General features: G+C 50.1%; 7 protein-coding genes across 7 annotated transcripts; 1 reads left to right on the top strand and 6 right to left on the bottom strand.

The window, feature by feature from the left end:
- Positions 1–94: 94 nt before the first annotated feature.
- PMZ80_009621 (uncharacterized protein) lies at positions 95–1,894 on the bottom strand (the record flags this gene model as incomplete). Its single annotated transcript, XM_064878014.1, has 2 exons — positions 95–1,673; positions 1,722–1,894. 2 exons carry the CDS (start codon positions 1,892–1,894, stop codon positions 95–97), a joined length of 1,752 nt encoding a protein of 583 aa, XP_064726122.1.
- Positions 1,895–3,465: 1,571 nt separating this feature from the next.
- Positions 3,466–3,949, bottom strand: PMZ80_009620 (uncharacterized protein; the record flags this gene model as incomplete). The annotated part of the gene is made up of 3 exons (XM_064878013.1): positions 3,466–3,491; positions 3,548–3,662; positions 3,728–3,949. 3 exons carry the CDS (start codon positions 3,947–3,949, stop codon positions 3,466–3,468), a joined length of 363 nt encoding a protein of 120 aa, XP_064726121.1.
- Positions 3,950–5,134: 1,185 nt separating this feature from the next.
- PMZ80_009619 (uncharacterized protein) lies at positions 5,135–5,740 on the bottom strand (the record flags this gene model as incomplete). The annotated part of the gene is made up of 1 exon (XM_064878012.1): positions 5,135–5,740. One exon carries the CDS (start codon positions 5,738–5,740, stop codon positions 5,135–5,137), a length of 606 nt encoding a protein of 201 aa, XP_064726120.1.
- Positions 5,741–6,331: 591 nt separating this feature from the next.
- On the bottom strand, positions 6,332–7,797 carry LEM3 (alkylphosphocholine resistance protein lem3; the record flags this gene model as incomplete). Its single annotated transcript, XM_064878011.1, has 6 exons — positions 6,332–6,416; positions 6,464–6,626; positions 6,673–7,426; positions 7,479–7,575; positions 7,625–7,661; positions 7,707–7,797. The coding sequence occupies 6 exons, from the start codon at positions 7,795–7,797 to the stop codon at positions 6,332–6,334; spliced, it is 1,227 nt and encodes a 408-aa protein (XP_064726119.1).
- An 811-nt stretch (positions 7,798–8,608) lies between these two features.
- On the bottom strand, positions 8,609–10,258 carry PMZ80_009617 (uncharacterized protein; the record flags this gene model as incomplete). Its single annotated transcript, XM_064878010.1, has 2 exons — positions 8,609–9,847; positions 9,893–10,258. 2 exons carry the CDS (start codon positions 10,256–10,258, stop codon positions 8,609–8,611), a joined length of 1,605 nt encoding a protein of 534 aa, XP_064726118.1.
- A 1,486-nt stretch (positions 10,259–11,744) lies between these two features.
- PMZ80_009616 (uncharacterized protein) lies at positions 11,745–14,274 on the top strand (the record flags this gene model as incomplete). Its single annotated transcript, XM_064878009.1, has 4 exons — positions 11,745–11,852; positions 11,900–11,971; positions 12,022–12,482; positions 12,531–14,274. The coding sequence occupies 4 exons, from the start codon at positions 11,745–11,747 to the stop codon at positions 14,272–14,274; spliced, it is 2,385 nt and encodes a 794-aa protein (XP_064726117.1).
- A 1,228-nt stretch (positions 14,275–15,502) lies between these two features.
- Positions 15,503–16,486, bottom strand: PMZ80_009615 (uncharacterized protein; the record flags this gene model as incomplete). The annotated part of the gene is made up of 1 exon (XM_064878008.1): positions 15,503–16,486. One exon carries the CDS (start codon positions 16,484–16,486, stop codon positions 15,503–15,505), a length of 984 nt encoding a protein of 327 aa, XP_064726116.1.
- Between the last annotated feature and the right edge of the window lie 768 nt (positions 16,487–17,254).

The following is a 17,254-nucleotide window of genomic DNA, read 5'->3' as shown; positions in this document are numbered from 1 at the left end:
AGATGAAGGAAGTCAAAGAACAAAATACATTCGCTATGCCAACCCCTGTAATCAATGCAATAGAAGGGGTATTATATACTCGGCCGTCACATCGTCAAGCTTGCAACCTCGTCGGACTCGACCTTGTCGTCCAAACATATTTCGCAGCACTTCCTCCTCTTCCGAGTCTGTATACCATTGGCGGCAACGCGCCATCTTTGAGAGCCTCTCCCTTCCGCAACGACTTTTGGTGCATCCTTGCACGCTTCGTGAATGTATGATCCGGGCCAAACACAGCGGCGCATATCTCTACCACGTTACCGATAGATATCATGGCTTCATCGCGTTGGCCCGTCGCGTTCGATATTTCTGCTAGTGCTCGCAAACACCTGACATGGATTTCTCGTTCTTCTAACCAGGGTATGCCTCTCGAGCACTCCAGCGCCATGTGTATTGCTTGTAGTGACTCTTTATACTGGCCATGGTAAAAATAAGCTTCTGATGTTGCTCGTAGAGCGTAACAGACCTCGTAGCATGTCTTGCTTTTCGTAGTTGATACAGCATCGACCAGCTGCTGAAACCTTGCGGCGGATTCTAGATAGTGCTTCTTGTTAAGGAGACCTGTAGCAAAAGTCTGTAGGAGAGCAACCGTCTCAGGGTGGAAGTAACCTATGCTATCCTGGAAGAAATCCAACAATTTGCGTAATGTTGACAGCGCGATCCAGGCTCGCGAAACGTCCGGTGGTGCATTTAGCAGCCATGACGCTATCAGATAGATGTGGTTGGATGTGTTCCGGAATACAACTTCACTTAGCTGTGTCAGCTGCTGGAGCAGCAAGAGCAGGGGCTCTTCATATCCTGTGCCATCATGCCTGATCACAAGATCGAATATGTATATCAGGAAGCCAACATGACTCTCCTTAATAAGCTGCTCAATCATTCCGAAGGCCTTTTCGAAGTTCTCAAAGGCAGTGCGCCGTTGGTCGTTCCACAGGTAGGAATATCCATGATACATCAGGTAATAAAACTGGTCGGATAGCGACTCGTCCGATGTCGACGTCCATGGGCCGCCAATGTTTGTGAGGTTGATGTCGCGTTTATTGAAGATTTCGCGATAGTGCGATTGGGTTTGAGCGTAAATGGCCTCGAAATATCGAGCCGAATCGGGATCAGATGGCTTGTCGCCTTGAATGTACGCCTCGACAACCACTGTTCGAAAGGGCGGAAGCGGCTCCAGATTCGCATATCCGAGTCGATCACAAACTTGTCGCAATCGTCCTCCCGCAAGGTCGGCAGCTTTGAGATACTCAGTCCGTTCTGCATTTCCACTAATGGTAGCAAGATCCGGACTTTGCACACTCATGTCATAATCTGAATCAGAAATCGCGTTCTGCGCATCGAAAACGTCCCCTCGTGAGGACAAAGGCGTCTGTATGTCGTACTCTTCCGGCGATGAGTGATCTCGTGGCAAGTCGGGGCTGTTCTCTAACAGGCTTGCTGGATCTTTAATGCCTTTTCGGTTGAAGTAATGCAAGGCATCGGCTAACGTGACTTGTTTGCCTCTCACTAAGAAGACCTTGTCTCTGTCCATGCCTTTCTGCGACAGCCCTTGACGAACAAGATCGAGCATCTCGTGCTCTTTCTTCTTCTTATCGAGTCCCCATGTGTGCAAGCGACTTTTGTACATTCGTTCTCTGCGCACTGGTCAGCTGACACACTAGGCAAAGCGGCTTCAGGCTTACGTAGGAGCAAAGCCATATTCGTTCTCAAGGTGCTCACGGACTTCCTTGAGTGTGCGACCTTCTTCGGAATACAGTTGCGTGATGAGCGGCCTATGCCGCTTCCACTCATCACCGCTGTATGAATTGGAAGATCGTTTGGCGATTCTGCCTTTGTTGCTGATAGTGGCAGACATGCTCGAGGCTGATGACGACCCGGTGCAGGGTCCAAGTCATCGTCTGTTCGGTGTACGAGTAGACTAGGGTGCTAACTCATTCTTACGTGTTGTGATTAGGCACGTCAAAAATGTACTTTTGTCGACCGTGGAGTAGTGTGCCCGCCTTAATACTGATATGGCGAGAATCGGATGTACGTCTACTATGTTTTAGGACGTCAAAGACGGATTTGCGAGAGGCACAAGGAACCTCTCGCTCGTCTTCCGAGTACCGTGGTTCGAGATCGTAAGTGGTGGTGAAGATGTGGAATGGACCGTGGGTAGTGGAGTGAGTGTGGCTGTGTAGAAATGGAGTAAGCTAAGGGTAATGCTGCTAGCACTTGCACAAGGACAAAAGCGCTGGGCCGACGATCGGTACCTAGCTCATGCGAATATACTGTAGGGATTGTCGCGCAGAACGGTGAGGGGCGTGGCCTCGAGCTCTGATATCAGGTCACAGACCAGTATTAAAAGTATGCAGCATCTAAAATCAGACCATGTTGGCCAGACAAGTGTTGTTCACCATGCAGCAAGCTAGGGAGCCAACGCTTATGTACAGTAGAGTTGGTCACTCTGTACTGGATCTCGCCTGCAGTTCCACCACAGACAGAGTCAAGGTTTTATGATTGAGAGTTCGAATAATTGGACGCACACCCAAGCTACAGTACTCCACGCAGCTTGCAGAAGGACGATGGAGCTCAAAAGGTCGATGCAGGTGAGTGCATGACGAATAAGCGACACACAAAAGCACCTTCCCATCCACCACTGTGCTGTTGTGCATAACTCGTTCAGCTGCTAAAAGGCACTATTCTTGGGACATGCAGCTCGCCCCAGCTCATTGTACATGCGCACTACATGAGAGACATCCCACGTGGCAGGCATGTCTGCAGGTCCATTTGCCGTACGCACAGCTTTCATATATCGAAGTACGTTCTCAAGCAATTCCATCCAGCAACGAGCATCGTTCTGCTGTAGTAGACCGGGAATACCTTAGTTATGAATCCGAGTGTATAATTTGTTCGCGCCATGTGGTCGGCGTTCATCGCGCCCACCCCTTGAAATACAAGCCTTTTTCGAATCCACACGTACCAAATGCATGGGACAAAGATGCCGAGAGATTGCAATATAGCCACGGTCCATGGGGACTGAAATTGTCTGCACTTGCATATTTATGTTCACTCAAGTGCTATTGTTGCTGACAAACTGTCACCCTCAACTGCTTAAGTTCGGTGCTAGAACCACGAGAGTTCGGATCCACTGGCAGCCTTTGGCGTCTGTTCTGCCTCTGCTGGGGTTCCTCGAGCACTTACGACCCCCCTTTTCTTACTCGGTAGACAAGAAGAAACATATCGCTGCGACAAAGTGAAACCAGCGTCACTATTCTATCGGCACTTTCTACCAGTAGTCGTCAATGTGACACTCGACCGAAGAGCTCAAATGATCGTTGTTTCATCGAATCATGGAGTCACGATCTGGATAGGCTTGCCAGGCACCGTAGCCGCTTCTTGTTGCCGAAGTTTCGTCTTACTTCACTTACTTTCGACTACAATGAATCACTCATAGTCTTCGACTATCTCCGCTGTACGAAAGATGTCAGTATTTAAGCATGGCTCCATGCGTTCGTCGCAAGCATACCAACAACACCTTTACACCCGTCTGAGTAGTTGTGCCATTCGACACTTCCACCTTCGAGCATCACTGGATGCGCAAACGGGGCCTTCTCCGGGCCGAGCAGATTGAACAGACGATTCTGCAAGCGAAATGAGTGTTAGAAGATCTGTACGCGAAGTTTTCTAGAAGATCAGCATGACCCACCACAAGTTGCCATAACTTCTTGTTCGTGAGCTTATCCAAGAGCATGGTTTCTTTGTCAAAGTACACGTCGGCAAGTGCCAGCTTTTCGGCTTGGTAACTCAAATTCGTCCATTGTGCTTGACACCATGCCTTCTTCACGGGGTTCTTGATCTTGACAGCTGTAGATGCCACAGATACCGCATCATCGTCGGTAGGGTTCAAGGCGTCGAATAGCGTTGACATAGCTCGTACTATTTCCGCGGCGCTAGGTTGTATGTAGATGCAACAAAACACTCCGCGTCTCGAATCAGGGCCCCTTACAGATACTGCGAGGAGAAGTCAAGTTGCAGAGTGGTTTCGAGATCGGATGTGGTTGAAAGGACATCTCGGAAGGTCGGCTGAGCCAACCTTGTTCTGTCGATTCCCGGTTTGACTTCGACTTTCCAACGCCGATTCATCACCGGCTCCTCAACCTCGTACACTTCTGAACTTACAGTACCAAGGGTTGCGTACACATCTACTCCTACTCTACTGCTTGTATATCATTATTACTAAGCTACATGGGCTGGGCCATCGTTAGAGGAGAAACAACCGCCGGGATGATCGCACGGTAACTTACGTCGGAGATGAAAGAGACAGCTGTACTGAATCAAAGGGCTCGCCACTTTCGCATCGCAGATGCAGATATTACAATGACAAACTCCTTCGGACAGAGTTTACACTCAGCCGCGGAATTTCATGGTCTTGCAACATGCTTGTGTCTCTGCCTCCTGAGGCCGGACTCAACCGGCTGCGTTGAGTCAAGCCATTATAGAATGTAATATTGTCTACATGCTGGACCAGGTGTGATAATGACCAGAAACAGCTATTTATCCACTCTCGACCGTACCTTCCACGCCATCTGGCACTGACGTTAATCGACCGATGTTGAGCACAATACAGGTAGGATATAATGCTGGAATCTGGATTATTGACCAGAAACGCCTTTTTATTCTCTCCGCTTCGCACAATTCGCACAGAAAAGCTTCGCAATAACATCTCCAGCTGCTCTCGATGTTCAAACATTCTACAGGAATGCTAACAGCTTCTGATCACGTCCCATCGTTCAATATAAGGCGAGCCTTGTGTCATATCTTCCTTCTCTCAAAGGTTCAAGGCAAATACTACAACCAGCGATATAACACCATCTGGCACTACACTTCGAAGATAACTCACTGGCATCCAGACACGACCATCAGACGCGCAGGTCGTTAGTCTAGCTCGGATGCCGAGACCATCTCACTAAAATATCTATCCCATTGCATCGGATCCCTAAAACTACCTGCCTCTCAATTACAACACAATTGTCTCTATACTGAGCCACCGTAGCCACCTTCAACCACCCCCTCTACCATCCCACCCCACATCTCATCATGATCATCCACATATTTACGCCTTGCCACTCGCACTAGGCTTCGCACTCCCACTTGCTCCCTGCCCAGTTCCAGCTCCAGCACCAGCACCATTCCCAGCCCCAGCTCCAGCTCCATTCCCAGCCCCAGCCTCACCACTCTCAGGCTTCCTATGATGCTTTCCACCATGTTCATGCTCACCTTCCGACCAGCCAGTAGGGATAGCACCCGCCGGTGGCCCACCCCCATTCATGTTCATATTCGTATCATCCCTCTTGACCTGCGGAACTCCCAAGATAGATTTCGGCCGTCCGCCCCCCTTGACCATCGTCTCCCATACAACCCCATTAATAGTCGTATCACCCCTCTTGACCTTCGGAATCGCCGATAGATTCACTCCACTGGGGATAGGTCGTCCATACGCATCAAAGAGCTGCGCACCGGGCGTCTGGGTTTCGCCGGTGCCGGCTGTGACGGTGGATGGGTATGCGGTGAGCTGGGAGTAGTAGGGGTCCCATTCTTGGCGGGCGTTGAGGGTTGCAGTCGGGGCGGTGTCAGCGTCAGTGTCGACTGGGTTTGCGAGGACGGTGAGGCTGAGGAGGAGGGGAGAAACGAGAAGGGAGGTGAGGATGTGAGATTTCATGGTGGGTATTGGATTTGGGTTTGTGTGGGTTGTTAACTGAATTGGATTTGGTTGAGCAGTATTTTGGATTAGATACTTGTGTGAACTTTTGTGGACAGAAGTTATCGCTGGTTCCGAGAGAAAGCTTGATGTGATTGTGGAGGATGAAACGTGAGAGTCATATGAGCTGGTCGTTTGGAGTGCTTTGTGATGGGTCACCTGCATGCGGAGGGTTGAGTGCTTTGTGTTTGTAGGTATGAGTTGGTCAGATGTGGGGAGAAGACAAAGGAGGTCCGAGTCGAAGCAGCGATATGCGTGCAAAGCGATAGCCCCAACGAAGAGCGGTTTCAACACCTTTGTTGCCGCGCACGGACCAGCATTCACGCGGGTGAATGTCCTGGATCAACAGTAGTAATATCAACCGTAATCAAAATTGGAAGCCCGCCTAAGCGGAAGATACTTTCGCTGCGTAGGGTACACACTTTCGCCAAGTCATGGCTAGAGAATCTCAAAAGTGCGGTATAGTGCCCAAGCCTGGCCGAGAAAGCAGATCCCCTTTGTAAACGACGCCAGACTCCTATGCTTCCAGTCATACATATAATCATTACAATTTTATCTTCCTGTATCACGGCTGGTTGTGGTCGCCGTTGGCGCTGAATCGTTGTTCCATGATAGGTAGGTGTGATCACCAAGTTTTCTATTACAGTTAGGCAACGATGCCTGTTCTTGAAACATCGTACATACCTTGGCTTGATCAAATGTGCAACTGTGAATAGAACACCAAGCACAATACACAGACCACCCACCACGATGTATGCGATTCCAAGGAAGTTGTTCTTGCCTCCCATGACGGTTCGTGTCGAGATCAATAAATTCTTGGTGCCGCCATAGGACTTCACGTCGAAGACTAGTCTTGTCAGCACTCCTTCTTCAAACACAAGTCAGACACATACAATCGTAGATGGAGAGCTCATAAGTTCCGGCTACCATGACATCGTTGTCATTCCTCAGGGCCAATTTGCTGAAGGTGGGCAGACCTGCTGTCCTCATCCACACTGCAAACTCCTCGTAGGTCGAAAGGTCGGGTATCGGGTTCTCGTCGGTGTAGCCATCTGGGAAACGATTCTGCCAATTGGGAGGGGGTACCACCTCATAATTCTTGTATGCTGTCTTTCCGTAGAGCTCAAGATCGCTTGCCCAGGCAATGCCTTGTCTCGTCATGCTATAGTTTTGAGAGGTCTGACCACCAGAAGAGCTCACTAATGTCGGGCTGTTGATTGTATCATTGAATATTGAGTTTGCGATCAGACCACAAGGGTATATTGCAACACCATTCTCATTTGTCTTGAGTGGATTGCAGGCGCTGCCTGCGATAGTGCTGTTGTCCACAAACTGGCCTTTCAGCTGATCGAGCTGGAGCGACTTAACATAACGTCTGTGATTCTGGTAAAAGTTCGTCAATCGGTAGTAGAGGTACACAGGTGGGCCAATATCATTTGGCAACGTGAATTGTAGGGTGCAGACTGGAGTGTTTGGCTGGTCCACGCCAAGTAGAGGCGTAACAGTCTGGTTTTCTGTCCTCCATTGCGCCCGACTTGTCGTATTCGAAGACTTAAAGTGTGATTCAACGTGGGAGGTCGGGATCGGCTGGAAAGTGTCGGTGGCATCACTTGTGCATTGTGTATAATCTATTGACAACTCTTGAACCTGACAACATATCAGCGCGATGCTTCCACTTTGAGATCTTGGGACAGCATACCGTCGCACTGGCCCATAACAGCAACCCTCCTATGGGCGCGAATATGATGCCGACTGCAAAGAAGATGGGGAGCACGGTCTTCGGCGTGAGGATTGGTCTGCACAAGGTCAATTAAGGTCTCGTAGTGTGGATGCGGCCGTACTCACTGCCATGCTTTCAGCCTTTGTTGTCGAAAGGCGGTATCTAGACGTAGTCAGCACTATCCTCATGTACGAACGATCCACGGACTGGCTGGCCTCCTGCTCTTTTGCTTCTTGGCTGGTTCACTGTGAGGGTCTTCGGCGGTTATCGAGTCTGTATGGACCATTGTCTGCGACATCTTGACAGCAGTCTCATGTGTCCGACGGTAGGTGTTGTTGAAAGCATGAGGAGGACGTTGGCACGCCGAATGTTACTATGCAGGGTTGCGCGGGCCGCTCAGTCAGCACGGCATGCCGGGGGTTGTGTCGCGCCTTCCCTTCCTGGGACTAGGGGCAAACATGCGCCTGCTACAGTTCATAAACATTTTTTACGCTTGATGCTTCCCTCTTGTTTTCCTTCATAACAAAACTCATTCACGGACATGTTTTATTGTAGGAGGCAGGGTTGTCAATCGACACATATCTCTTCCTCCTCTGCTATGTGATCCAAGATTACATCGCGCCGTAGCTGGAGCAACTATGACATTTTCACAAGAAATGCTCGATGATGATCCTGTTCCTTACCGACGGTCGCTACATATCTCAACCTCTTCAACCTCTGCTCAATCTGACCAGTGCGCAGTACGGCTTGCTTGTTCTCTGCCCGAGGTTGGATGACTTCCAATGACAGTCGACCTCGTCGTAATTGAGCCTTGTTACCCACGCGCGAGCGACGGACATGGTATGCCTTCTTGAGAATCAGGAAGCGCAGTCTTGAGCAATACCGGAAATGTAGATTAGGTCTGGTCTCACACAGCCTGCATGTGGTTTTGCGGAAGCACGCAAGGCGGCAGGTGGCAGTGAGAAGGCTTGATGGTCTGGCATTGCAGTGATCTTCGATATGCTCCAAATCTCGTCTCGAGCTGCTTGGCTGCCACTGCATCTAGAGTCATATCTTTAGGGGAAAACGCCCCGAATACCTTACTGTCTACATCATGTTGTACATCTATCTCAGTGCTCCTCTGCACGATCTCCAGGTTCCCACGTCGACTCTTGTCTCGTACCCGGAGGTAGCCACTGCCCACCATGAGGCGCCTGTGATCGACCTGTATCATCGTCTCTCTTAAAGTGAGGTCCAGGGAAACTGAACTTTTCGTTCATTCCAACCACAGGCTGTATCGGGTGCCCATTCGAGGTATTCTTCTCCGCCAGCTCAGTCACAGGCAGTAACGCAGCTTTATGCCTGAAGTGATCTGTCTTCGTCCTTCTTTCTGCTGCGTCTTCGGAACTGGTGCGGTCGTAAAGGTACAGTCCAAAACATGTCAGCGCAATCCCAACCATCTGGATTCGGGTAGTCGAGCTTCTGAACCATATCACCGCAATCACAATAACCCACACTCTCTTGATCAATGATGCTACTGAATAGGACACCGGAGACATCATCGAAAGTAGGATGAATGCCATGATGTTCTGGGCGAAATGAAAGACGCCGTTGAAAACGAATTCCAGAACAAGAGGTCCATGGTCAAGTGCGCTTTTCTTCGGTGACAACGCAACCGTACCATCCGACCAGTATTCCTCCATAATGCCGAACCCTTCGGTATATAGCCAGACAGGCGCCGTGAACATGAAAGCGCCAAGTGAGCAATAGCATAACAGATTAAGCTTGTCGAGTTTCTTTCCACGGCCACCATCTGCCGTCGCCCTGTCCGACGCTGTGAACAGTTTCTTCGAGAAAATGTTCTGCGTCACAAAGACGATCGCTGCTATGAACGAGGCTGCGATGCCGAAGAAGTTTGCCGAGAAGTCCGTTGAACATGCTAACATGACTCCTACCGTAAGCGGCACCAAGGACAGATACGTAGCTCTTGCATATTTGATGCGGAAGAAGAACCTGTAGGCCATAACTGTGAAAAGAGGGGACAGGCCTTTGATCGTATGGACAAGCGAGACCGGAATCTTCGAAGTAGCGTACGAGCTCAGAAGATGCCCCAGTAGCTGAAACACAGATAGCGGCAACGCCGTAGAAAGCACATCCCAAGAAGGCGGCCGGAGCCCATTCTTTAACGCAGGAATAGATCTTCTCAGAGGCGGGAACATAGCAGCCAACCAGGTAAGTATGAGACACCACAGCGATACCGACGCAAATTGGGCTATAGTGAGGGTTACAGGTTGAGGGAATGCGTTGAGGATCGACTTGGAGGAAGTGTTCGTGAGGGCGGAAGTCATGTACCATACGATACAGAGAACCTTGAGGAGTCAGCCGCGAACACTCATTGAGGGGAAGGCGCATACGATCAACTTCCAGGACACAGGCGCCTTGAGCGCTTCGGCTAACTCTTGCGCATTCTCACTGACACTGCCTTGCCGGTTGCGAAATCTTGCAAGTGCATCACTAACACTACGCTTCGACCTGTGTGTGTAGGGCGCAGAAGGCCTCTGAGTGGGTAGGCGCTGGCTCGCTCTGCGGCTCGGCCATTTGTATTCTATGGGTTTTGCTTCTGCTGGACTCTCCGCGACGGCTGGCAGACCGTAATTCGGCGGCGCAGTTGCAGAATAGTCGAAGGAGGGAAATCGCTCGTTCTCGGAGGAAGCTCTGACTGCTACGTTGGGCGACAGTGACCGCTGTGTAACATTGTGACTTTCAGGAGCTTGGGTCATGGTAGTGGTGTTCATTTCTCAAGCTGTACAACCGATTGAAGGGCGCATCGTTCTTTATGTCGCCCGGGTGTGCTTTTAGCGAACGAGGGACATTCTTGGCAGCGAGTGTTCGATCTAGCAGTCGTGATAGTACCCGCTACGTTGCAAGTGAAGTCGAGTATCGTTGTTGTCAATGCTCTCGCTTAGAGTAGCAGCCGAAGTTGAGGCTGAAGGGACACTTTAACACCCGCTGCTGAGCGCATTGAGTGCGCAAATAAGGAAGGTAAAGCGATGAGGAGGTGATTACGACTTGCCGTCTTTGCAATCCTTGTAGACAGCTTTGATGACGCGCGTACAAGCACCACAAGCAAGTGCATCAACGATGCTTCGGTGCTGCCCACCAGGAGAGTCCCGATTCTTCTTTGGGCCGATGGAGAGTTTCAAGATCGACGAGGTTCAACTTATCCTCATGGGATTGGACGTACGGACGTAGAATCTGTTTGGCTCGAATCAGCTCTATCTTTGAGAGACATTGATGGCTTTCAACTCTGATGAGGCCTTGGGTTGACTGACCTGATTGTTGTGGCTTTCACCTCACAGAGTGGACGCTCAACAGGCTAGAACAGCGATCGTGTATGAGAGGCAGCGACAGGGAGAAGCCAGCATTGTTCTTACAGCTGAGCAAGACGTGATGATGGGGTGAGAAGCAGGCAGATTAGGACTCAAGAGACATTCGGATCAATTATGCATAGACAAACGAACAGCTTGTCCCCAGTATGAAGATGCTCTCTGAGGGTGGTCATTATTATCGTATGAGACCACAAATGAGCTACTCCCCCCGTACCACTTACTTGGACGCACTCGAACTCACACTCGCAGACCAGCAGCAGCCCGCCATTCGATCTCCGGGAAGCTCAGCACTCTGTTAACCAGATGTCTGTGACCAAGGCAATGGGCATCGGCTCGTTCGTGGCGACATCGTCCTTGCTATCAAGCACTGAGAGCGACAAGGTAAGACCGACCACTCACGACCTTCCAGATTCATGTATACGTGCAATATGTAACGGACAGATGCCACATCACTGTCTTTCACTATACAAGCACCTGCCTAGTTCACTGCAACTGCAACTCTCGTTTCGTACGCTCTTCGCCGCCATGATCGTTCGCTCTCACCGAAGTGCGCCTTCCTCCACGACCGCATCACTGTCTAGACCGCGCCTGCATTACAACGCGTGCAGTAACGCAGCAGGTACACCCGATCGATCGCACCTTCCACTTTCCACGTGGCGAGAGGTCTTTCACAATAATTCGATGCGACCTCGTTTTTCCACCTCTCGACCACAATTCTACCTCACATCTTCGCTCTACGAAACCTGTTCTACCTCATCTCGAGCGTATCGTACACGTTCAACCATCTTGACTACTTGTGCTCTCTGTCCTTCAACTGTCTTGCACACAACACCTATACTGTGGTACTTCATCATACCTACATGAGCATCTGGACATCATGGCTTCCTATCAGAATGCCGAACAAAAGACCAACCGAAAACCTACCCCTACCATGAGAACCCTCGACGACGTTGACGACGGAAAGACTCCTCGTGCTTCAGCCAAGGTGAGTAATACTGACCAGAAAAGCAAACACGATTGACCTTCGGACAGCGTGCCAACATTCCCAAGCCTCTCCAGACAAACACCTTCGGTAATTTGCAGGGAATGCGAGCAAGCAGCAAGGTAAGTGAATGCTTCTGCAATCCAAGAAAGATGTCTGACGTCGTGAGCAGGAAGTCTCTCCACAGCCAGATCTGGAGAACATGCTTAACAAGCTTCGCCTGAACGACTCTCGAAAACCCACACCAATTGACGCAAAGACCACTGTTGCAACAAGTACTTCCCATCCGCTCGACCAATACACCTCTGGTTCAGACATCCGCAAGACTTCTATCAAGAAGGACATTGACATCAATACCGAATCTGATGCCAGCAGTGCTCGAGATGTGGAGAGATTCTCTGGCTCAGAACTGTATACTCCTGCTACAGACGTCTTCGATGAATCTGCCAAGGCCGCCAACGCAGAGATGGAACAGGTCAAGAGGGAGCTTGAAGCTGCAAAGTCTGTCATCAACCAGCAAAAGCGTGAGCTCGAAGATTCTCGCACTTTCAAACACACCATGGAGCAGGCTCTCCCAAGCCCGTCCGAAGCAGAATTTCCTCGAGGTGACGTTCATATCGGATCAATGCAGAGGTAAGCCTCTCGACAAACCTCATGAACTTGTGCTGATGAAGCTTGCAGTGCCTTCAACGCCTCCGCTCGACCCTTCTCTGGCGGCAACTGGACCGCTCGGGACGTTCATACCGCCGACCTCCCACCAGGCGTTGCAAATAATGCTCGAAGAGGTTTTGCTGCTGACCCAATGAACAAATCTGGCTACCTGGCAGGAGACAATTTTCAACAGACTAGAGGCTTTCGGGCTGGAGGTCCGGACGACAACGCCATGCTCTTTGGTTCAAGTGCTGGTCCTCATGACATTCCACGAGCCCAAGCTGCTGAACGAACCTTCTCGAGTGGCTCATTTGCTCCGATGTCTCCAACAATTCCTAATGCTTTCAGCGAGATCTATCAAGGAGGCTCTAACGCTGGACGCGCTTTCCAGTACCGCTCAAACTACGCCCCTACGTCCAACTTCGGCGCCATCGGTACTGGTATCGGCACCGAGCCACTGTCTGGTGGGGGCCAATATGCTTCATTGAGCCCTGACCTAATGCAATTCCAGATGGGCCAGTCTCTTTTGAACACCGGTCGACCTCTTACTGGCATGATGGCTCCCTCGCCAACCACAAGCGACTTCTCTGGCACACAAGGTTTAAACTTGGGCTCTTATGCTCCTCAAGCTCATGCACAGACTTATGTCACTCCACTCGAGCCCATGAACTATCGACGCTTGCTTGACAAATCAGTATCATGCGATTGGAAATACATAGTCGACAAGATCGTTTGCAATAACGACCAGCAAGCTTCTATCTTCTTGCAGCAGAAACTCAAGGTTGGCACCGCCGAGCAGAAGTTCGAGATCGTCGAGTCCATCATCAACCAAGCATATCCGCTCATGATCAATCGGTTTGGCAACTTCCTTGTCCAGCGATGTTTCGAGCATAGCACGCCCGACCAAGTCATTGCCATTGCTGACGCCATCCATGGCAATGTCATCTCTTTGAGCATGGATCCATTCGGCTGCCACGTTATTCAGAAAGCCTTCGACTCCGTCCCTGAAAACCACAAAGCTGATATGGTTCGAGAGCTGCTTCGACGCATTCCTGATACAGTCATTCATCGATATGCTTGTCATGTCTGGCAGAAGCTTTTCGAGCTACGGTGGAGTGGTGAATCACCTCAAATCATGGTCAAGGTCAACGACGCCCTTCGCGGCATGTGGCACGAAGTCGCTCTTGGTGAGACCGGCAGCTTGGTAGTCCAAAACATCTTCGAAAACTGCGTTGAAGATGAGAAGCGTCCGGCAATTGAAGAGGTCATTGCCAACATCGATCTCATTGCTCATGGTCAATTCGGCAATTGGTGCATCCAGCACCTCTGCGAACACAGCGCACCGCCTGACAAGCGACGAGTCATTGACCACATCCTCGTCAATGCGTACAGCTACAGCATCGATCAGTATGCCTCAAAAGTTGTTGAGAAGTGCCTGAAGATTGGTGGCATCGAGTTCCTCGATCGCTACCTCACCGTCATTACCACTTCTCACCCAGATCGACCTCGAATCCCACTTATCGATATTGCTGGTGACCAATATGGTAACTACCTCGTCCAATGGATCTTGATGAACACTCATCAGCAACAGCGCGAGCAAGTTGCTATCCACATTCGCAAGCACATGGTCTCCCTTCGAGGATCAAAGTTCGGCTCACGGGTTGCCATGCTTTGCTGCAACCCTGCTTCGGTCACTCGTCCAGGTCCCGGTGCCATGGCCAACCCATATGGCGCTCCTGGTCAACCACGAACTCAATACAGTCGATATCGATGAGTCGACATGATCTTGGTGGTTCGGTTTGCAATCTACATCTGCATCATATGTTGCCAAGTTGCGAGTATCCTAGACCTTGTCAACTTTGCGATAGGGTGATCTTACCTATTGCTTGGAATACTGCCGCGACGAGCTCAACGACACCTGCTTACTAGCAAGTGGTCATCTTGACTTACCCAGCATTGGTTCGACAAATCTTGCATCTTACAACCTGTTTACGGAGCAGTTTATCGGATTATGTATGTTTCATCTTCAAGAATATCAGTACGGAGCTAGGAATTGTTTTGGGTGTGCCTTCCGGGTCGGCCTTTGCAGAGGTCTGTCAAAAGAGCGAAGTTGGTCAGGTGCACATATCTGTCGAGACAAAAGTATAGAGTACTCGATCATGATTGGAGATGTGCTCATCCACACGCGTTCTTTCGAGGATGGCACATCAAGCAGATATAGTAATTGTGTACCCATAAACCTAATACCAACGTACTTGTTAGAGATCATTTCCTCGTCTTCTATTGCTTCTTTAGTGGCAGTATCAATGTCTTCAGTCACGGTTCTCGTTTGATGCTTGACGGGTGATACGGTGAGCTGCCAGGACCCCATGCCTAGCCTTGCACTCCGCTCCTCTTTCTGCAACAAACCAACACCCACGCATGCCTCAGACTTGTGGTGCAGCTTCCATTTCACCCAGCACTGGTCTTGCATTTGAGCCTACAAGTACTAATCAAGTATTTTCTCAGCTCGATCAAGCATGCATCCTGGGCTCATGCTCGTGTCATGCTCAGATGCACTTCTGGGATAGCATCTAGTGAGAGCTTGTGGAATTGCGACGCCTTCCGAGGCGATTTAGTTGAATGGCCTTTATACCCGCGGGTGGGTAGATCGACGGCTTGATGCTGTATTGTACCCTCTGTTACTTCGAGTCGGTCCCTTTCACTCTTTCTTGTCCCGACGCAGTCATTTTCCTACGGAGGGAGGATTGATAGAGGGATGTTTACTCGCGTTGGCTGTGTGGTTGTGTTTGTGACTTTGCTTGCTTTTCTCAATTGCCTTGCTCAGCGGGTTGTCGTAGAAGGTGCTTGTATCAGCTCGTCCTGTTTCAAGATAGATGAGGTGATGTGAAGTGAGACTGGCGGAGACTATGTGTTCTGATGGAGTCGGCCTGGTCTAGACTGACCTGACCTGACCTCTCCTGTTGTAATGATGGCGTTGGTATCTGACCTGCTTACTATCCTCACTCCCTCGCTACCAGTCCCGAATCCGGTACCGCGCCCGGCTGTAGTATCTTCATTACACCCTCACCCGTTTGGATGTGCTGCTCGGTTCCTAGTTCTTGTGTATGCTCCCTCTGTTCCTCTTTCCCCTCCTCAATACTGTTTGCCGTCGCTACTAGACCCGGCGTTGTTCCTCCCTCATCATGGTCCCTCTCCCACGGTTTCCGCCGCCGCACAGCCCGATCCTGTTTCGATGAGCCAGGCTCAAGAACTGTGTCGGGGATCTCTTCTATGCCGGGGATGGGTTTATTTTGTGTTATTAGGTCGACGATGTCGGCGAAGGAGGTTGGGTATGGTGGGGCGGGACCGGTTAGATCTTGAGCTTGTGTTGTGGAGGAGGTTGTGGTTGGGGTGGACTCGGAGGCTGTTTGGGTGTGTGGTTGGACGGGGAGGGTGGATGCGTTGGCTGCGGTTGATGGTGTGGGCGCTGAGGGGCGGGGCGGGTTGGACGGTTGCTGTGGTGGTGATTGGAGTGGTATGGGTGGGTCTGTTGTGGCTGCTGCTGCGGTCGACGGGGTCGGTGCAGATGGGCGTTCGGTAGGTGAACTTACTCCATTTGTGCCGCGCCCATCTTCACCAATACCAGGCTGTGCGTCTCTCGACCGCTGACTGACGGCGAGCCACTCTTTGTATGCTTCGACGTCTATCTGACTTATACCAAACTTGCGTGCAAGATAGAAGCATTGCGCCTGCAGCACGAGGTCCTGGTTTGAGGCGAGATCCGCTGCTGTGGGAGGGGTTTCTGGGTGGCCGAGGATCGCGGCTAGGCCGAGTTGGTAGTCTGAGTCGCTGTGGAAGGGATATGAGGATATCCGGCGGTAGATGTCTTCGGAAGAGGGCGGTGTCGTTGGTGAAGGTGTTGCGAGTGGTTGTGCTGGGGGTGCTTGGTGGGAGAGGTCTGAGTCGGGGTTTTGGGAGGAGGGTGGTGGCTGGTTGATTTCCATTTTGAAGGCTATGGTGTTTTTTCAGATGTGAGGCGCCTCTTGGCTGTGAAGTTGGGTCTTAGAGTTCTGAACATTAGACTGCCCCCGTGGTGACTTCTGCAATGGGTGGATGTGAAGCATTGGAATTGTTTACTTGCTGCCGTCATGTCCAGGCCGCAAGGCATTAAAGCTGCTCAGTATGCCTCGGTCTGGAATATGTTGGAGCATACATTCCTGCCCACACGGGGGCGCTTGTTTCTCCCGTGCTACCACCGGATGAAAATCGTACTCCACGCTAACGCGTTTCATGCCTCATCAACAACAACTTGTGCAATTGATTACTCTACAACGCAGTAATAATTATCGATATTTCTTTTCGTGTATACTATCGCATTAATCTCCTCTATCAAAAGACCCTAATATTATATATAGTATATTAAGATACGAATTATAGCAAAACAGTAAAAAAATCGCAGAGAGACTCGGTACGCTAAACGCGTTAATAGACGCTAGAGACGTTCTCTTTACTAAAGGTATACTTAAAGTATACTACTAGGTAGTAATTAATACGCCTTTACCTTAAAATATACCTCCTATAGAGTATAGCTATTAATAATAGAACGTAAGGAATAATACGTATAAACTACTACTAGTAGTTATATTATTTTTACTCTTTTTCTAGTCGATTATTAACCTACTTATTATATATATAAATAGAGCGGCCTACTATAATAATACTAAGAAAGAAGTATAATACGATATTATAGAGATTAAGATACGTTACTAGCT

This window comes from Knufia obscura (assembly GCF_036327395.1).
Source record: "Knufia obscura strain CCFEE 5817 isolate CBS 148926 chromosome Unknown scaffold_14, whole genome shotgun sequence".
Taxonomy (NCBI): Eukaryota; Fungi; Ascomycota; class Eurotiomycetes; order Chaetothyriales; family Trichomeriaceae; genus Knufia; species Knufia obscura.
Note: the sequence above shows the minus strand (reverse complement) of the source record. Positions and strands in the feature narration are given on the sequence as shown.